The sequence below is a fragment of the Lissotriton helveticus genome, chromosome 6 (assembly GCF_964261635.1).
Source record: "Lissotriton helveticus chromosome 6, aLisHel1.1, whole genome shotgun sequence".
Lineage (NCBI taxonomy): Eukaryota > Metazoa > Chordata > Amphibia > Caudata > Salamandridae > Lissotriton > Lissotriton helveticus.
Genome location: NC_136067.1, coordinates 386722870 through 386741563, shown reverse-complemented (window position 1 = coordinate 386741563; position 18694 = coordinate 386722870). Strand labels below are relative to the sequence as shown.

The 18694-nt window shown below is 50.1% G+C and overlaps 1 protein-coding gene across 3 annotated transcripts in view; it reads right to left on the bottom strand.

Annotated features, from left to right (window-relative positions):
- KIDINS220 (kinase D interacting substrate 220) overlaps positions 1-18694 on the bottom strand; it is a 1022767-nt gene that overhangs the window by 893293 nt on the left and 110780 nt on the right. For all 3 annotated transcript variants that reach the window (XM_078647833.1, XM_078647835.1, XM_078647834.1), the window contains exon 2: positions 14546-14693. In XM_078647833.1, the coding sequence (XP_078503959.1) occupies positions 14546-14653 (108 nt within the window). In that variant the 5' untranslated portion in view covers positions 14654-14693. The remainder of the gene's footprint in view (positions 1-14545; positions 14694-18694) is intronic.

Below are 18694 nucleotides of genomic sequence, written 5' to 3'. Positions count from 1 at the left end.
GTAAGGCCTAGGGCCTTGGGAATCGCTGGGGCTACACTGGACTAACAGAAGTTAGGACGTGGGAGGCCCACAGGATGCGGGTGCAGCGTCTAAATGCACATGCGTGCACCAATAGAAGTCAATGGGTGCGTAAAGTTAGAAAGTTGCAGATTTGGAAGTCTTCCGACTGGACTAGAACTTAACCACTTAAAACTAGGACACTAGGGATGTAAATCTCTACAGGAGCACCGTAGTACTCGTGTTACCTCACCCACAGGAAGCGGGTGCATAGGTGTCAAAGTGTGTCGGGTTTCGTCGTGGAGTTCTATGGAGTCTTGGGGAAAAGATGCTGCAGGGGACCAGGAGAGAAGAGTCTGGTTGGATCCAAAGGCGGATCGAAGCTGTAGAGTACCTGAAAGCAGAGGGGACAGAGTCTGGGTCACTAGCCAGTGACCAGAGTGGAACCAGGAAGGAACCAGGCGATGTCGGACGCAATCAGGTGGTTGTCGCGAAGCTGGTCTCTGCTGCCACGTGGACCAGGAGGCATCGACGATGACCAGGAGCTGGGCACGGACTGTCCCACGAAGGCTCTCGCTGTCGGCGGTGTCGGCTTCCGGATTGGAGTCAACAAGCCTTGGCAAAAGCAACCCACGCAGGAACTGAAGAGGGCTTCTTACTCAGGCCAGCAAGGACTGAGGGGCTTCTCCTTCGCAGGGAAGCAAGGGCTAGTCTGGAGCAACCAGACCAGCAGTGTAGATTTCGGGTTTCGTCGTCACAGAGGCCACTAGCCAACGGGCAAGTGACCAGACAGACCCGTCGAGCAGGAAAATGCAAAAGGGCCCCACGCAGCGCTCGGTGAGTGTGGAGGGGTGATCTTCGGTGCAGTTGATGCTCGGGGCTGGGGCTTTTCAATCCCCAATGCACAGCTTCGAGGGTGCCTCGGGAGCTGCACAGGAAGCGTCTCGCAGTCTTTTCAAGATGGCCGGTCCCACGTCTCACGTCGCCTCCACTGGTCTCAGCTTTGCTGTGGCTGTGGATCGGGCTGAAGGAAGTCTGGAAGTCCGGGTCTTGTCAGGCTCTGTGGTCGGGCTCCGGCGGGAGCATCGCACAAAGCAAGTCGTTGAGCGCTTGATGGTGCCTGCTTGCGCAGGATGGCCACTCCTTGGCCACAAGGGAGATTCTTCAGTATCTTCTTGTAAAGTAGATGGTAGAAGGTCCAGAGTTCTGTATCAAAGTTTCAGTCAGGATAATCTGATGTCTTAGGACGCAGCTCCTACCTTTATTCCAAATCAAGGGGCTGGATTACCTGCTAGGTCCCTCTTATGGGTGGGACCAGGGAAGGGGGTGGTTACACCCCTTTCCCTTTGTCCAGTTTCGCGACAGAGCTGGGGCTGGCGTGCCCCAGCACCGGTTTGAACTGGCCTATGCATGGGGCACCTTGTGCGCCCCAGGCATGTCTCGTTTCTTTCATCCCTCCCTGCCTCAATCCACTATCTCCTGTCTGGGGTGGTGCTAGCACCTCCCTGTGACAGGAAACCTATTGTCCAGGTCTCCCGTGCTGGAAGGGCTCCCAGCAGCAGGAGGTCAGATTTGTGTCTGTGGCAGCAGCATCCATTTTGTGATGCTGGGGCTCTGGTTGATTTTAACCGCGTTTAAGGAAAGTAACATGTCTTCTCCCTCTAGAAGGGTGGAATGCTACCCCCGTCGCCAGAACTGGCGAGGGGGTAGTATTCCAAAGTGTATGACACCTTACACAACATGTTTCGATAAAGCCAAACCAAAGTTAGCAATAACCGCGAGGATTATAATGCACTTAAGAGTATATGGTATGGCAATATAATAGAACAGCTATAAGGACATGGTTCCGAAAGCTGCAGACAGGCTCAGCTCATGCTAGAGCACCATCTCACATAAAACCAAGCACTCTGCCTTCAGGATTGTTAAGGCCTGCCATAGGAGTGACTTATAGGTGCATATGTGTCTATATGTAAAGGTAGATATAGGAATACTATATCTAAGCAAGGGGTGATTACACCACCTTGCCCCAGCTGAGTTATCAGCCAGTTGTGTCAAATTGGAAGGCCAGCCAGGGGTGGTAAAAGATATGCTGCAGCCCCTGGTAGGCTTTGGATGCACCTATGCCCTGGGTGCCTATGGCACACTATACAGGGGCTGATAAGGTGACCCAATTACAAATTGGAGATGTACCTAGAGTACATGGAGTCCATTTTACAGTGAGAGCAGATAGCCTGGGGTCCTGATTAGCAGGATCCCAGGCCAACTAAGTTGAAAACCAGCTAAACACAAGGCAAAAAATCTGGGGTAACCATAGTCAGATATCCATCCTCCTACAAGGTCGTCCAGAACGCATCGTGGTTATCGAAGTACGTTCTTTCGAACCATTGAACATGTTTTGTTTAGTCGCCCGCTGTACAAACGTGCCAGAAGCAAGTGGCTGAAACCCCCGGCATTGGCGGAATCTTGGCTTCCATTATCAATCAATCAATCAATCAGCAGAATTTGTATAGCGCGCTACTCACCCGTAAGGGTCTCAAGGCGCTGGGGGGGGTCGCTACTGTTCGAACAGCTAGGTCTTGAGTTGTTTCCTGAAGGCCAGATGGTCCGGGTTCAGCCGTAGGTGAGTGGGGAGGGAGTTCCATGTCTTGGCTGCCAGGTAGGAGAAGGATCTTCCTCCGACTGTGGATTTGCGGATTCGTGGCATGTAGGCGAGGGCAAGGCTGGCGGATCGGAGCTGGCGGGTGGGTGGGTGTGTAGAATGTGAGGCGGCTGTTGAGGTACTTCGGGCCCGTGTCGTGGAGAGCCTTGTGTGCGTGGGTGAGGAGTCTGAAAGTGATGCTCTTGTTGACGGGGAGCCAGTGCATGTCTTTCAGGTGGGCCGAGATGTGGCTGTGGCGAGGGATGTCCAGGATGAGTCATGCTAAGGCGTTCTGGATGCACTGGAGTCTTTTCTGGAGTTTGGCTGTGTTTCCAGCATAGAGGGTGTTCCCGTAGTCCAGACGGCTGGTGACAAGGGCCTGGGTGACCGTCTTCCTGGTTTCGGTGGGGATCCATCGGAAGATCTTTCGGAGCATGCGCAGTGTGTTGAAACAGGATGACGAGACGGCGTGGACTTGCTTGGTCATCGTGAGGGAGGAGTCCAGGATGAAGCCCAAGTTGCGTGCGTGGTCCGTTGGCTTGGGTGCGGTGCCCAGGGCAGGGGGCCACCAGGAGTCGTCCCAGGCAGAGGGAGATGGTCCGAGGATGAGGACTTCCGTCTTGTCTGAGTTCAGTTTCAGACGGCTGATCTTCATCCATTCCTCAACGTCTTTCATTCCTTCTTGGAGGTTAGCTTTGGCGGTGGCGGGGTCGTTGGTTAGGGAGAGGATCAGCTGGGTGTCGTCGGCGTAGGAGATGATGTTGAGGTTGTGTTGGCGTGCAATGGTTGCGAGAGGGCTCATGTAGACGTTGAAGAGGGTGGGGCTGAGCGAGGATCCTTGTCGGACGCCGCAGATGATTTCTGTGGCCGTGGATCGGAACGGGGGGAGGCGGACTCTCTGGGTTCTTCCGTCGAGGAACGAGATGATCCACTCCAAGGCCGCTCCTTGGATTCCGGTGTTGCTGAGGCGTTGTATCAGGGTGCGGTGGCATGCGGTGTCGAAGGCTGCTGAGAGGTCCAGGAGGATGAGGGCAGCAGTTTCCCCGTTGTCGAGCAGGGACCTGATGTCGTCGGTGGCTGCGATGAGGGTGGTCTCGGTGCTGTGGTTTGCTCGGAAACCGGACTGTGAGGGGTCGAGGGATCCGTTGGTCTCGAGGAAGGCGGAGAGTTGTCTGTTGACGGTCTTCTCGATGACTTTGGCTGGAAAGGGGAGGAGCGAGATGGGGCGGAAGTTCTTGAGGTCCGCGGTGGGTTTCTTCAGGAGGGCGCTCAGCTCGGCATGTTTCCAACTCTCTGGGAAGGTGGCGGATGCGAAGGAGCTGTTGATGATGTTCCGGAGTTGGGGTGCGATGATGGAGTCGGCTTTGTTGAAGATGTGGTGTGGGCAGGGGTCGGTAGGGGAGCCGGAGTGGATGGTGTTCATCAGGCGGGTGGTGTCTTCGGTGCTGACCGGGGTCCAGGTGCAGAGGGTGGTCGTTGAAGCCGCTGGTTCGGTGGTTGGGTGCGTGGTCGGCGCGCCGAAGCTGTTGTGTATGTCGGCGATCTTGCGGTGGAAGAACGAGGCGAGTGAGTCGCAGAGGTCTTGTGATGGTGTGATGTCGTTGTTGCAGGCGCTGGAGTTGGAGAGCTCTTTAACGATGCAGAAGAGTTCCTTGCTGTTGTGGGTGTTGTTGTCCAGTCGTTCTTTGAATGTCGTCTTCTTGGTGGTGCGGATCAGCTGGTGGTGTTTGTGGGTGGCGTTCTTGAGGGCGGTCATGTTTTCTGCTGTCTGGTCGTGGCGCCAGGCTTTCTCGAGGGTGCGGCAGGTTTTCTTGGAGTTTTTAAGGTCGTTGGTAAACCACGAGGCTTTCCTGCTGCCGGGTCTGCTGGGAGGATTCTTCAGTGGTGCGAGTTCGTCGGCGCAGTTGGTGAGCCACTGTGTGAGGTTGCGGGCTGCTTCGTTGGGATCTGTCGTGTTGGTGGGGGGGTTCTGGCTGAGGGCGGTGGTGAGCTGGTCGGCGGTGATCTTGCTCCAGCTTCTGCGAGGGGCCTGTTGCGGGTGGTGGTGGATCGTGGTTCTCCTGAAGTTGAAGTGGATCTGTCCAGTGTAGTCTGGTAGAGTGGCTGAAGGAGATGTGCTTGCTGGAGGAGAAGACGGGGTCAAGCGTGTGGCCGGAGAGGTGGGTGGGGGTGTCCACCAGTTGCTTGAGTCCGAGGTTGGCGAGGTTGTCCAGCAGGGCGGCGGTGTTGCAGTCCTTGTTGCTCTCCAGGTGGAAGTTGCGGTCCCCTTGGAGGATGTAGTCTGTGGAGGTTAAGGCGTGCGGGCTGACGAAGTCTGCGATGGCTTCGCTGAATTGTGTGCGTGGTCCCGGGGGTCTGTAGATGAGGGTGCCTCTGAGGGTGGTCTTGGGGTCGGTGTGTATCTGGAAGTGAAGGTGCTTGGCGGCGGTGAGGGTGTCATTGGAGTTGGTTGCGATGCGGATCGTGTTCCTGTGGACGATGGCGATGCCTCCACCGGTTGATGCGGTCCCTCCGGGTGATCTTGTAGCCTTCCGGGATAGCTATGGCGATGTCGGGGGCTGAAGAGGCGTTCATCCAGGTTTCGGTGAGGACGGCGACGTCTGGTGATGCTGTGTCGAGGAGGTTCCAGAGTTCGACGGAGTGCCTGTGGACGGAGCGGGTGTTGAGCAGGATGCACTTGAGGTGGTTGTTGCTGGTGCTCGGTTTGGTGGTTGCGGTGCAGGTTCGAAGGCAGGTGAATTTGCAGGCTTGGCAGGTGAAGGGTCCGTGGGTGCGTTTCGGGGTGGCTCGGTAGCAGGCGGGGTTCCGGCCGGCGTTGAGTGCGTGGAGGGTGGCGGCGTTGTAAGTCCGTCGGGTGGGCTGGCATCGTCGAGGACCAGGGGTTCTGGCGCTGGGTGCGGTCCAGGCGCGGACGGGCGCAGACGGGATTGCCTTTGGCGCACAATCAGCGCGCCCGCTGCGCGTACCCCCCCCTGCCGTTAGCTTGCTCAGATCAGAGCTGAGGATCCGAACGGCTTTCTGCCGAGCAGATTTTAATCAGCAATGGGAGTGATTAGGAAACATTTGTGTGCCCTGGACATGCCGCATTAAGCGAACCTGCAACCCTTTATCATCCCGGGCTGGAAAGCCTGACGAAGCAAGGATGAAGACAGGATAACTGGTTTTCATATGTCGAATGTTTCCTAACACCGACGAAGATCTGTTGCGATCATATTTTCCTGGCCCCATTCTTATTTATTTGAGTTTAATATAGATCCGTGTATTGCACTTTCACTTTAATAATACTGTCCTGGACATTTCGTTGGTTATGCACTTAACACTGTGTGAGGAGGCATGTGATTAGCTTGCCCTAATTTGCCTAGTGGAAGGGTCATGCCGTGGTTTTAGACTTTTTATCTTGTTGTTTTAACTTTGTCATTTTGGAGAACATTTTCGATCTGTAATAATGTCTTTTATGTATATCGCTTTTAGGGTCCTAGTTACCGAAATAATGTGTCTGACAGACTTAATCTTCTTGGACAACCATCAGCGGCTTCAATGAAGACAGAAAAGAAACGAAGACTAGAGTGTCTTAGATGACACCCATACAAGATTTGAAATACCAAACGGTCTATCAAATTAAGACCTGCTAGAGGGTCACTCGCACCAAAAGAAAAGGGTTGTCATGCATGATAAAAAGGCAAGGGGATTCCTTAGTATCTGCACGTTTTCTATAAAATCGGTCTCCATTAAGGACGTGCTTCAGATATAAAGCCATTTCTATTCCTAACCAACAAGTGTTTGTCCACTCTGGTGGAACAGTAGGGTGACCAGGCGTCCCCGTTTTGCCAGGACGGTCCCTGTTTTTAACCAGCTGTCCCAGCAAATCTCAAGAAATGTAGCTCATGTCCCCGTTTTTGGAGAGGGTCGACTGAAAACGGTGGGAGGTGTTTTTTATGTTTTACAAACCAGGGATACTTAGCAGGTGTTTCAAGAAAGCAATTTAATTAACAGGCAAGCTACTGGGCTTAAAATTGTTATTTTATGTATGTTCTTATTGCCTGTTCTGTAATTCTCTGCTGAGGCGCGCTCTCATCGCTTGAAGTAAAATTGTAGTCCTTCTATTATTGTGAAATGTCCCGGTTTTTGGCTTTAAAATTCTGGTCACCCTATGGAACAGGCACTGCACTACGTTAGAAACAGGTGCGTGGGCAAGCGAGAAACAGCCGAGTCCGCACTTATACAACGCCTGGGACGGAAGTCCCACTAATCGACAGTTCTCGTTGTCTTGCATGACCGAGTTAAATTTAAAACTAAAATCTTCCACGGAAATCTAATGAATCTGGGGAAAGGAAATGTAAGGGAAATCCAATGTAATTTAAAGCACTAAGTCCATTCACGTATGTGACCTCGCGGTGGCGCTAGCCGCTTTCTATGAAAAACAGTTGACGATGCCAGGCCGGAAATAGTAAAACAACACCATAACAATCGGGGTGAAAAGGGGTAAAGTAATGCCACTGTTCTTTTGAATTTCCTCACCTCAACTGAAGTAATTGTTCACATGCTGACGGCTGCATAAGAATAATAAGAGCATTGGCAATGCCAACAGGCTCTGCACTACGCAAAAAAACGTCAAATATATAAAACAAGAACAAACAAAACAAGCATTAGAAATGCAATCGGGCTCGGATTTATTTGAGTTTGAGCTAATGGCATTGTAAATGCCAATGTCTTTTTGCCATGTGTTATGGAGTGTGTGCATGTGGTGTGTAGTGGAAGTATGTTGGTTGAATTGTAATTTTACCAATGGTGGCATGCTGTGCTTTATATGAATATGTTTAAAAGTAAAGTGTACCATACTGCGATTGCTTGGTGGAAAAGTGCACTGCTGGCTGGAGGTGTGTGTGCCTGGTGGAAGGGTGCACTGACGGCTGGTGGGTGTGTGCTTGGTAAAAGCGTGCACAGATGGATGATGGCTGTTGGTGTTTGTGCATGGTGAAAGCATTCATTGACGGCTGGGGGTGTGTTGTTGTGTGTGTTGTTTTCTGTGTGCTGGTGAGTGTGTGCTGGTGAGTCTGTGGGGGTGAGCCTGGGGAGTGAGTGTGGTGGTGAGTGTGTTGTGTTGAGTGGTGACAAGTGTGTGGTGTTGAGAGACTGAGGTGTGTGGTTTGTGTGTGCGTTATGTGTGTGTGGTGTATGTGTGTGTGGTGTTTTCTGCACACTCACACACTGCCCCGTAACATTCACACACTGCTCACCCGCACACTCCCAATGTCACCCTGCATAGTCACACACTGTCACATAGTCACACACTCAGCAGCACACAGCACTCAACAACACTCTGCCCTCAACAGCACTCTGCCCTCAACAGTACACAGCACTCTGCCCTCAACAGCACACAGCACTCTGCCCTCAACAGCACACAGCACTCGGCCCTCAACAGCACACAGCACTCTGCCCTCAACAGCACACAGCACTCAACAACACACAGCACTCAACAACACACAGCACTGCACTCAACAGCACTCTGCCCTCAACAGCACTCTGTCCGCAACAGCACTCTGCCCGCAACAGCCCTCTGCCCTCAACAGCACTCTGCCCTCAACAGCACTTAACAGCACTCTGCCCTCAACAGCACTTAACAGCACTCTGCCCTCAACAGCACTTAACAGCACTCTGCCCTCAACAGCACTTAACAGCACTCTGCCCTCAACAGCACTTAACAGCACTCTGCACTCAACAGCATTCTGCACTCTGCCCTCAACAGCACTTAACAGCACTCTGCACTCAACAGCATTCTGCACTCTGCACTCAGCAGCATTCTGCACTCTGCACTCAGCAGCATTCTGCACTCTGCACTCAGCAGCACTCTGCACTCAACAGCACTCTGCACTCAACAGCACTCTGCACTCAACAGCACTCTGCACTCAACAGCACTCAACAGCACTCTGCACTCTGCACTCAACAGCACTCTGCACTCAACAGCACTCTGCACTCAACAGCACTCTGCACTCAACAGCACTCAACAGCACACTGCACTCAACAGCACTCTGCATTCAACAGCACTCAACAGCACTCTGCACTCTGCACTCAACAGCACTCTGCCCCCAACTGCACTCTGCCCCCAACAACACTCTGCCCCCAAAAGCACTCTGCCCCCAACAGCACTCTGCCCCCAACAGCACTCCGCCCCCAACAGCACTCCGCCCCCAACAGCAGTCTGCCCTCAACATCACACAGCACTCACCAGCACACAGCACACACCATCAACAGCACACATCACTCTGCACTCAACTGCACTCAGCACTCAACAGCACTCAACTGCCCTATGCCCTCAACAGCACTCTGCCCTCAACAGCACTCTGCCCTCAACAGCACACAGCACTCAACAGCACACAGCACTCAACAGCACACAGCACACAGCACTCAACAGCACACAGCACTCTGCACTCAACAGCACTCTGCACTCAACAGCACACAGCACTCTGCACTCAACAGCACTCAACAGCACTCTGCACTCAACAGCACACAGCACTCTGCACTCAACAGCACTCTGGCCTCAACAGCACTCTGGCCTCAACAGCACTCTGGCCTCAACAGCACTCTGGCCTCAACAGCACTCTGGCCTCAACAGCACTCTGCCCTCAACAGCACTCTGCCCTCAACAGCACTCTGCCCCCAACAGCACTCTGCCCCCAACAGCACTCTGCCCTCAACATCACACAGCACTCACCAGCACACAGCACACACCATCAACAGCACACATCACTCTGCACTCAACTGCACTCTGCCCTCAACAGCACTCTACTGCCCTATGCCCTCAACAGCACTCTGCCCTCAACAGCACACAGCACTCAACAGCACACAGCACTCTGCACTCAACAGCACTCAACAGCACACAGCACTCTGCACTCAACAGCACTCAACAGCACACAGCACTCTGCACTCAACAGCACTCAACAGCACACAGCACTCTGCACTCAACAGCACTCAACAGCACTCAGCACTCAACAGCACTCAACTGCCCTATGCCCTCAACAGCACTCTGCCCTCAACAGCACACAGCACTCAACAGCACACAGCACTCTGCACTCAACAGCACTCAACAGCACTCAACAGCACTCAACAGCACTCTGCACTCAACAGCACACAGCACTCTGCCCTCAACAGCACTCTGGCCTCAACAGCACTCTGCCCTCAACAGCACTCTGCCCTCAACAGCACTCTGCCCTCAACAGCACTCTGCCCTCAACAGCACTCTGCCCTCAACTGCACACAGCACTCAACAGCACACAGCACTCAACAGCACACAGCACTCAACAGCACACAGCACTCTGCCCTCAACAGCACTCTGCCCTAAATAGCACTCTGCCCTCAACGAGTGCCCTCAACAGCACTCTGCCCTCAACAGCACTCTGCCCTCAACAGCACTCTGCCCTCAACAGCACTCTGCCCTCAACAGCACTCTGCCCTCAACAGCACTCTGCCCACAACAGCACACAACACTCAACTGCACACAGCACTCAACAGCACACAGCACTCAACAGCACACAGCACTCAACAGCACACAGCACTCTGCCCTCAACAGCACTCTGCCCTCAATAGCACTCTGCCCTCAACAGCACTCTGCACTCAACAGCCCACAGCACTCTGCCCTCAACAGCACACAGCACTCTGCCCTCAACAGCACTCTGCCCTCAATAGCACTCTGCCCTCAACAGCACTCTGCCCTCAACAGCACTCTGCCCTCAACAGCACTCTGCCCACAACAGCACTCTGCCCACAACAGCACACAACACTCAACTGCACACAGCACTCAACAGCACACAGCACTCAACAGCACACAGCACTCAACAGCACACAGCACTCTGCCCTCAACAGCACTCTGCCCTCAATAGCACTCTGCCCTCAACAGCACTCTGCCCTCAACAGCACACAGCACTCTGCCCTCAACAGCACACAGCACTCTGCCCTCAACAGCACACAGCACTCTGCCCTCAACAGCACTCTGCCCTCAACAGCACTCTGCCCTCAACAGCACTCTGCCCTCAACAGCACTCTGCCCTCAACAGCACTCTGCCCTCAACAGCACTCTGCCCACAACAGCACTCTGCCCACAACAGCACTCTGCCCACAACAGCACTCTGCCCACAACAGCACTCTGCCCACAACAGCACACAGCACTCAACAGCACACAGCACTCAACAGCACACAGCACTCAACAGCACACAGCACTCAACAGCACACAGCACTCAACAGCACTCTGCCCTCAACAGCACTCTGCACTCAACAGCACTCTGCACTCAACAGCACTCTGCCATCAACAGCACTCAACAGCACACAGCACTCAACAGCACACAGCACTCAACAGCACACAACACTCAACAGCACACAACACTCAACAGCAACCAGCACTCAACAGCACACAGCACTCTGCCCTCAACAGCACTCTGCCCTAAACAGCACTCTGCCCTCAACAGCACTCTGCCCTCAATAGCACTCTGCCCTCAATAGCACTCTGCCCTCAACAGCACTCTGCCCTCAACAGCACTCTGCCCTCAACAGCACTCTGCCCTCAACAGCACTCTGCCCTCAACAGCACACAGCACTCAACAGCACACAGCACTCAACAGCAACCAGCACTCAACAGCAACCAGCACTCAACAGCAACCAGCACTCAACAGCACACAGCACTCAACAGCACACAGCACTCAACAGCACACAGCACTCAACAGCACACAGCACTCACAGCACACAGCACTGCATTCTGCACCCAACAGCACACACCACTCTGCACTCAACAGCACACAGCACTCTGCACTCAACAGCACACAGCACTCTGCACTCAACAGCACACAGCACTCTGCCCCCAACAGCACCGTAGCGCTGCTCTTTAACGTAAACGACAGACGGGTGCCGTGCACAGTATGTTCGCTTGGGAGCCTTGAGATTACCGGCTCAGGATTATCCCTCCTGGTAGGTTTTGCATATGCACCCTTTAAACACAGTGTTTAAAATATTGGGGGTTAAGAAGGGTCCTTCATTTCTCTCCGTTGGTTTGCGGTAGCCTCATTTACGTTCTGTTTACAGAGGTGGGGCTCCTCCTCCACATTGGATGTGGCTGCCTCATCCAGCACGTAATGTTTACAGAGGTGCCCCCTCCCGCGTTGCCTGTTGTCTGAGCCTTGATTTACACAGCACAGATGGCAGACACCATCGGAAGCAGTAGATCAGTGGAGGCTTGCGCGCGCACTCCCCTCTCGGAAACGCAAGTTACATGCATAATTAAATATCGTGTTAGCCTCGTTTTGCACAAGGTGCTTGTGAGGATGGGTCTTAACAGTTCGCATCTGTGTTGAGCTCTTCTATTTTGACTTCCCGAGTCACCTATACCAGGATTATACTTTGTGTTTCATATATTGTTTGTTTACGTATGCGCTGATTATCGTGGGCTAGACTTGTTTCCTGCAGATCATAATGTGTTCTGCTGTCATTTGTTTGGCCGCAATGTCAGTATAAACCTGGCTTGGAAACGGCACGCATATAGGCAATTCTGGCTGGTGAAAGGTAGCTGTCTAGTCACACCAGGCTTTTAGAAGAGATGGTTGGTTTATCATGCTCAAATTGTTTTCAGTGAGTGTTATCTTGCAACACATTATTTGGTACAATATGTATGCATTTGCAGAATGCATGAGGGTAGCTAAAGGGTTGCTGTGTGTTGCGAAGTGAAACCGATCCATACGTAATATTAATTTTACATTTCACCGGGGAAAGCACTATCATGGCACGCATTATTTGGAGAAGAAACAAATAAAATAATACTGTGAATACAATTAACAAAGGCACACTGTTGCCTGAAGTCGTACTTAAACGAAAGTGCACTGTGAAATTTTTTCAAGCTGCTTAACTAAAACGACTACGAAATAAAACAAAGGGAGCTGCGCGCTGAGCGCTGCTGAATGGTGAACGCGCCCGGCCATCTGGATTCACTTACGGAGGCACCCTGACAGCTCCTAATTATAATTAATGTACTTCTTTGCGCGAGCACGAACGAAATATGCCCAAAATGGCGGAACAAAACTACATTTACCCTATCACTTCAAGCCTATTAAAACGACAACACAACGAAGACGAATCACTGGCCAGATGACAGAACACGCTAAGGTATGTGTGGAATTTGTCTCGGCCAAAGCCCTAGGAGATACTTCTTTTTTTTCTTCTTTAACATTAGTTCTCGAAACTCCTCCCACTTTCAGTGGGGAGGAGTCCGAGCCCTAATAAAGGAGTGGTTCACCAGCTCAGGAACTTAAGTGCACGCATTTTGATTGGCTGAGCACGTGACCAGGCAGCACAAAACTGCCGTGGACTGAAGTGGGCTATCCCATTGCCCCTGCTGAGGTGGACGGATGCAAACTCTGAATAACCCCTTAACTAACGGATGTCCTAAATACCCTGTCGGTATGTATAGATAGATGCATGCACTTCTATTCAGATTCTTTTGGAAAACACGAATCAGTTAAACAGATCAAGCAGTCTCTAGGCCAGACATAAAAGGGGTGAATATACTTCTTTTTACAGCTCCCCACTCACGTTACTGCTTGTACGTTTGTAGCTATTCTCACAAGGACAACCCCTTTTCTGCCCACGTGGACTAGGGTCAATGCACTTTATATACAAAACAGTGTCCACCGTGGGACTTTTTTTTCAAAAGATGTGCTGGCAAACCTCTAGTATCAATCCGGGGAAGCCCACCATTCAATGTTTCTACTCCAACTCAACAGGTGGTACCTACACACTGTGTTGTTGTATTATGTGCGTAGGAACGACCTGTTGAGTTGTAGTAGTAACACTGAATGGTGGGCTTCCCCGGATTGATACTAGAGGTTTGCCAGCACATCTTTCGAGAAAAAGAGTCCCACGGTGGACACTGTGTTTTGTATATAAGGTACGTTTGTAGCAGCAGGGTTTACGAAATAGCTTGAAATACCTAACTGGTTGTAGAGAGTGCACACATTGGATCAACAGTGTAGTAACTATTCTTGGCTGTCACCTAAAGAAAACCCAACCTATAAGCTAACTGTGTTCCTATTTATACCCAAATGTTCTATTTGTAGCCACCCCAATCTATGAAGAATAAGTGAGCAAGTCCCTGCCACCCAAGCAGAAGACCATACCCAACATTTATAAATGGACTGCTAATAATAATAATTGTAATAACAATGACAATGGCTTGGTTCATACATATCACTAAATAACAAAGTTAAGTAACAGATCTTACTATTACCGGCTGGGATTCAAACTTGTGTTCGTCTCATCAAGCTCTTTACTCGTGGGAGCGGCTTGCCGGGTCATACAGGGCAGACAGTCCACCCATGTGAAACCGAAAGCCACCACTGGGATAGAAGCCAAGCTGCTAAAGGGATGTCTGCTGGTGGTATTCAGAGGGATCACCAGGGCACAAGTCTTATAAACAGAAGTGGGGGTTCTGACAATAGGCAAATGGCATCATGACGTCACGTGCTGAACGTGTCCCGGTGTCTGAAAATTACACCTGGACATGTTCAGCATATTTCTGTGGGGCCCAGCTTCTTAGCAGTGGGGACAGCGTCCACCCTGTGAAAAGAGTGGGGGGGACGCCGTGTACCTGCGTGCACCCCCGACTCGAGCCCTGGGGATCACGGACCTCCCCAGGTCTCATGCAGCTCTCAAAACAAGAGACTTCTCAAGAGCAGGCAGCTCAAGCGGGATTTAAACAGCACTGCTCGTCGCTGCCTGCCGTTCTGATCCTTCTATTGCAGGCTTAGTTGCAGCAATGGCCAATCATGGTGTTTGGCAGCAATGGGAGAGGTTTTTTCAGACCTCTATGATTAACGCCTTCTATTTTTCTTAACAAATAATGACAATTATTTATAGGCATGAAGTTCATCTCACCTCATTTCTTTCATCCACGTCCTTATACTTTTCAAGAAGTAATTTCAATGCAGGGACGTTGTCATCTTCGACAAAGGTCAGCAAACTCTGAGAAACTAAACTCGCCATCTTCTTCTGCAATGAGAGCTACTGCAATAGCAGCAGACACCTATAAACACAAACAAAGGACATCGAAACGTAAGTTAACAGGAACATAGGCACTTATGCTACTAAACTTGTTTATCCTTTAGGAACATTATAAAAATATTCTTCCAACCATCCCTTTTGATTTACAGAAATCAGTAGTAACTCCATTAGTCCTTTCCGTGATTGATCACTGCAATGCCCTTTATATGGGCATACAAAATAAGCACATAAAGAAATTGCAGATTCAAAAGGCAGCAGCTCGTCTTCTGATAAAATTACTAAATACAGATCAGCCTTCCAAACCTTCGAGTAGCTTCACTGGCTTCCAGTTAGGAAAAGAGCAGCTTTCAAACTGCTTTGTTTGGGATCCACAGCACTCAACGATTCAGGCCCACTTTACTTGAGAAAGGTATTCTATGGTATGTACCCCAAAGATCCTACGTTTTGGCTCTCCCAAATTAGTGGAGAGAACTAAAATTAGGAAAGCATCTTGGGGAAGAAGACGTCGTTCAGATGCCACCGTTAAACTGGAATACGCCACGCTATCCCTGTACCTCAAAGATCTACCAACCCTTCTAAATTCAGGAAACAACTTAAAACATGGATCTTTTCACAAAGCCTAAATCTTTAGTGCCATCTTTTACTCTTCCACACATGTTTTTTCCTTTCAGTGTATACGGACGCTAGCGCCAAGAAGTCTTTGGCAATCGAGTGCTTTATAAACTATCAATATTACTGGTAAAGGATACGTTGTTTCACGTCACCTAGAGTAAGGCACGAGTTGGTACTTCGCTCTGCATTACTTCCTCAGTGCTAGGGTAGCTGCCCCACTGAATACCTGCCACCATCCAAGGGAATCTCAGAGGGCATCTTCTCCCTCCAGCTGGAGCTGTGGCCCCGCAGCCATCAACAAACCTGGGGACGTGAAAGGGCACCAATATTCAACTTACCTCTCATCCTCAGGACAAGGTGTCATTCATTTACGAATCTGGTACTAGGGAAATATTGACCTCTCAAATAAATGGGACAATTGGGTTTAGATAAATGAGCCTGTTTAGGAATTAAACTCATAGAGTGATCTACTCAATTTTATTCAGGAGTGTCATTAAAAAAAGTTTACCTTACGGTTTTCTTCTAACTAGTTCAAAATATGGCCAGATATAGGATTGTGCCCCTTTTCATCACTATCTGAAATTGTTCGAGATACTGTAAAAGCAACCCCACCCCACAGGTCTGCCACCCCCAATAATCCCGTGAGAAAAGGAGAAGAACTAGGGTTCGAGTATTGTGAAAATACACCCAAAAAAACGCATTATAAAAATTACAATTTGATCGCCATTTTCTTTTTGGGTGAAATGAAAAGGGGCTTCAGCTGGGAACCACCGATTAATACGGGCCCAATCGGCCAAGCAGGTGTAGGTTACATTTCGGCTATTTAAAGGATGCACAGCTCCTGCTCATGTCACACGCTTTGATTGCTCGTACACTTATCTCACTCGTTTTGCACTGATGCACAGGAATAGGCAACACCTCCCCCCTTTACAAATGGCATCGTTTATACTCATGTGACCGCATGGGTTACTGAGACACCTGTGTCAGCCATCTATCTATTCGTGTGTGAAAGAAAACCTATTAGTACTTTCAACAGCAGATGGCGCTCTTGCATCAGCATTTTATTCCTCACAGTCGAATAGCCAAATCCAGGACATTTAAAAATAAGTGTTTTGTCCGTCGGGAAAGGTGGAGTACATTCAGTTACGTCATGTTACTTACTGTGTTCTTTATATTGTCCAAAGATCGTCAATTAGTGGGCTTCTTGTTGCTTTTGCGGACTGTAGTATGCCTATTTCAGGCGCGCAACACCCATTGGACTCACTGGGCTTCAGCCCCCCCCCCCCCCACCCCCTTGTGGCAGCCCGGGATGAGACAGATCCCGAGCACACACACAGCCGCACCCGAACGTTTCACAGGTCTTTAAAAGACCATTTGAATGTTAATTAGGCCTTGTTGTTGTTTCACCCCTTCCAAGAGCCTCTACAGCTCCACTCTGCCTACTGATACCGAAACCCCAACGGATGCACCATGCTTAGGTGGGACTAAATTTCCAATGCTCATCTTTGCAGATGATACTTTACTCCTCTCAAAGACACGTGGAGGGTTGCAAACGGCATTAAGCAGGTTTGAGAAGTTTTGCAAGTTAAACGATCTGCAAATCAACGTGAGCAAGACCAAATTTATTGTCTTAACTAAAAATCGCCCCACTAAAAGTTTTGTTACGTTGAATGGTGCAAGTCTTGAACAAGTTGAGGCTATGACTTACCTTGGAGTAACTATAGATTATCGCCTCCGCTAGAAACCCCAGATTGACCTACTCCGCTTAAAATTTGCGCGCCTCACTCACAGGCTGTTTAATCCAGGAACAAAAATTGTCATTAACTAAGCGGGTTAAACCAGCGCTTAGGATTTATGAGGCCAAGATTAGTTCTGCCATTTTGTATGGGGCTGACCTATGGGGTTACAAGGACCTTTCGCCATTGGTAAAAGTACAAAACAAATTCTTGCGGAATTTGGTAGGTCTCCCGCAATCCACACCAATCAAACCACTCTTGCTGGACATGGGCTGCAAACCGATAAACGAGATGGCGCGTTATCGGCTAGTGGCGCTGTGGAGACGGATTTGGACGTCACCGGATCTAAGTCTCTTTGCAAGTGAATTGTTGGATGTGAGATCATTACTGGGTTCTAGTAACATTCCTTGGCTACGTGAAGTGAAATCAATTTTGGAGGACATGGGTCTTAATGACCTATGGGTTTCTCCAGGCTCTACTATATTCCCGTCAAAGCAAGCCTTCAAAGCACTCTACTGGGCATCTGTTAAATTGCCATCCATTGTGCAATCTGATGTTACCAGCTTGACAGGCAGATTTCTGGCCCATAAACTAGACCCTCTACTGGAGAATTACTGGGACACCATTACAAAAACTCTAGATAAAAAACTATATCATCAATTTCGAGTTGGGTCCCTGCCAGTAAGATCTTTTACAAAAAATTGGTCCGGTCAATGAGCTCTGCCCCTGGTGTGTTGACCAAAGGGAGAGTGTGGGTCACTTCGTCTTTGCATGTCCAGCTTATCATGCCCCTAGAACTAAATGGATCAGGCCTATTTGTTGTAAAATGAAAATTAAAGGGAGCACTGAAGCTTTGTGGGCGCTACGTACTAATACATCAGAGATGGTGGTAATAGGGGTGGCCAAGTATCTGGGGTGGGCATGGATCATCCGAGCCAGACACCTGCAGACACCTGCAGGCACTTGATTGATAAAATATTTTTTAGGGCTTTCATACATTGGGTCTTTAATAAATTGTTTAATTGTTTTTTTTAATGATGAAATGTTCTAGGTAAATATGTTGTTTTATCCATTTTGTATTCCATGAATTTTACTGTACAAATTGTCTTTTATGATGTAAGAATCGAAATAAAGACGTATGAAACCTGATTAAAGGTTCAGCCCCCCAAATTTTTTCTTAGGCCCCACCCCCCCCCCGGAAATTTGGCTCGAGTTGCGCCTCTGGCCTATTTGAATCATCCACGGATATTTCCTACTGGGGAGATTACTGCTGAGCCACACTTGATTTGATGTGCGTGGGTGAAGGGCGAGGATTAGCACAAAGAGGTGGGCCTTGCGTTTTGCCAACCTAATTCAGTGCGAGTGGTTTCACTTATGACGGTTCGCCGAGAAGGGGAGTAGTGTGTGTGTGTGTGTGTGTGTGGGGGGGGGGGGAGGGCGGTGGGGGTAAGTGGGTGCCCGCGTCTTTATATTGCTTATCAAGAGTTATTCTCGCATGCTACTCACACGATTTAGGGGGGGGGGACCTTTTTTAGACTGGTCACGTTTCCTGAAGCGAATTCCTGGTCTAAAAATCTGATATTGTGCCCCTGCGACGACCCTTCTGCACAATCCACGTTACATTGTATACTGTTTTGTAAATTCTATACCTTGCCGAGGAAAAGATTTTTAATAC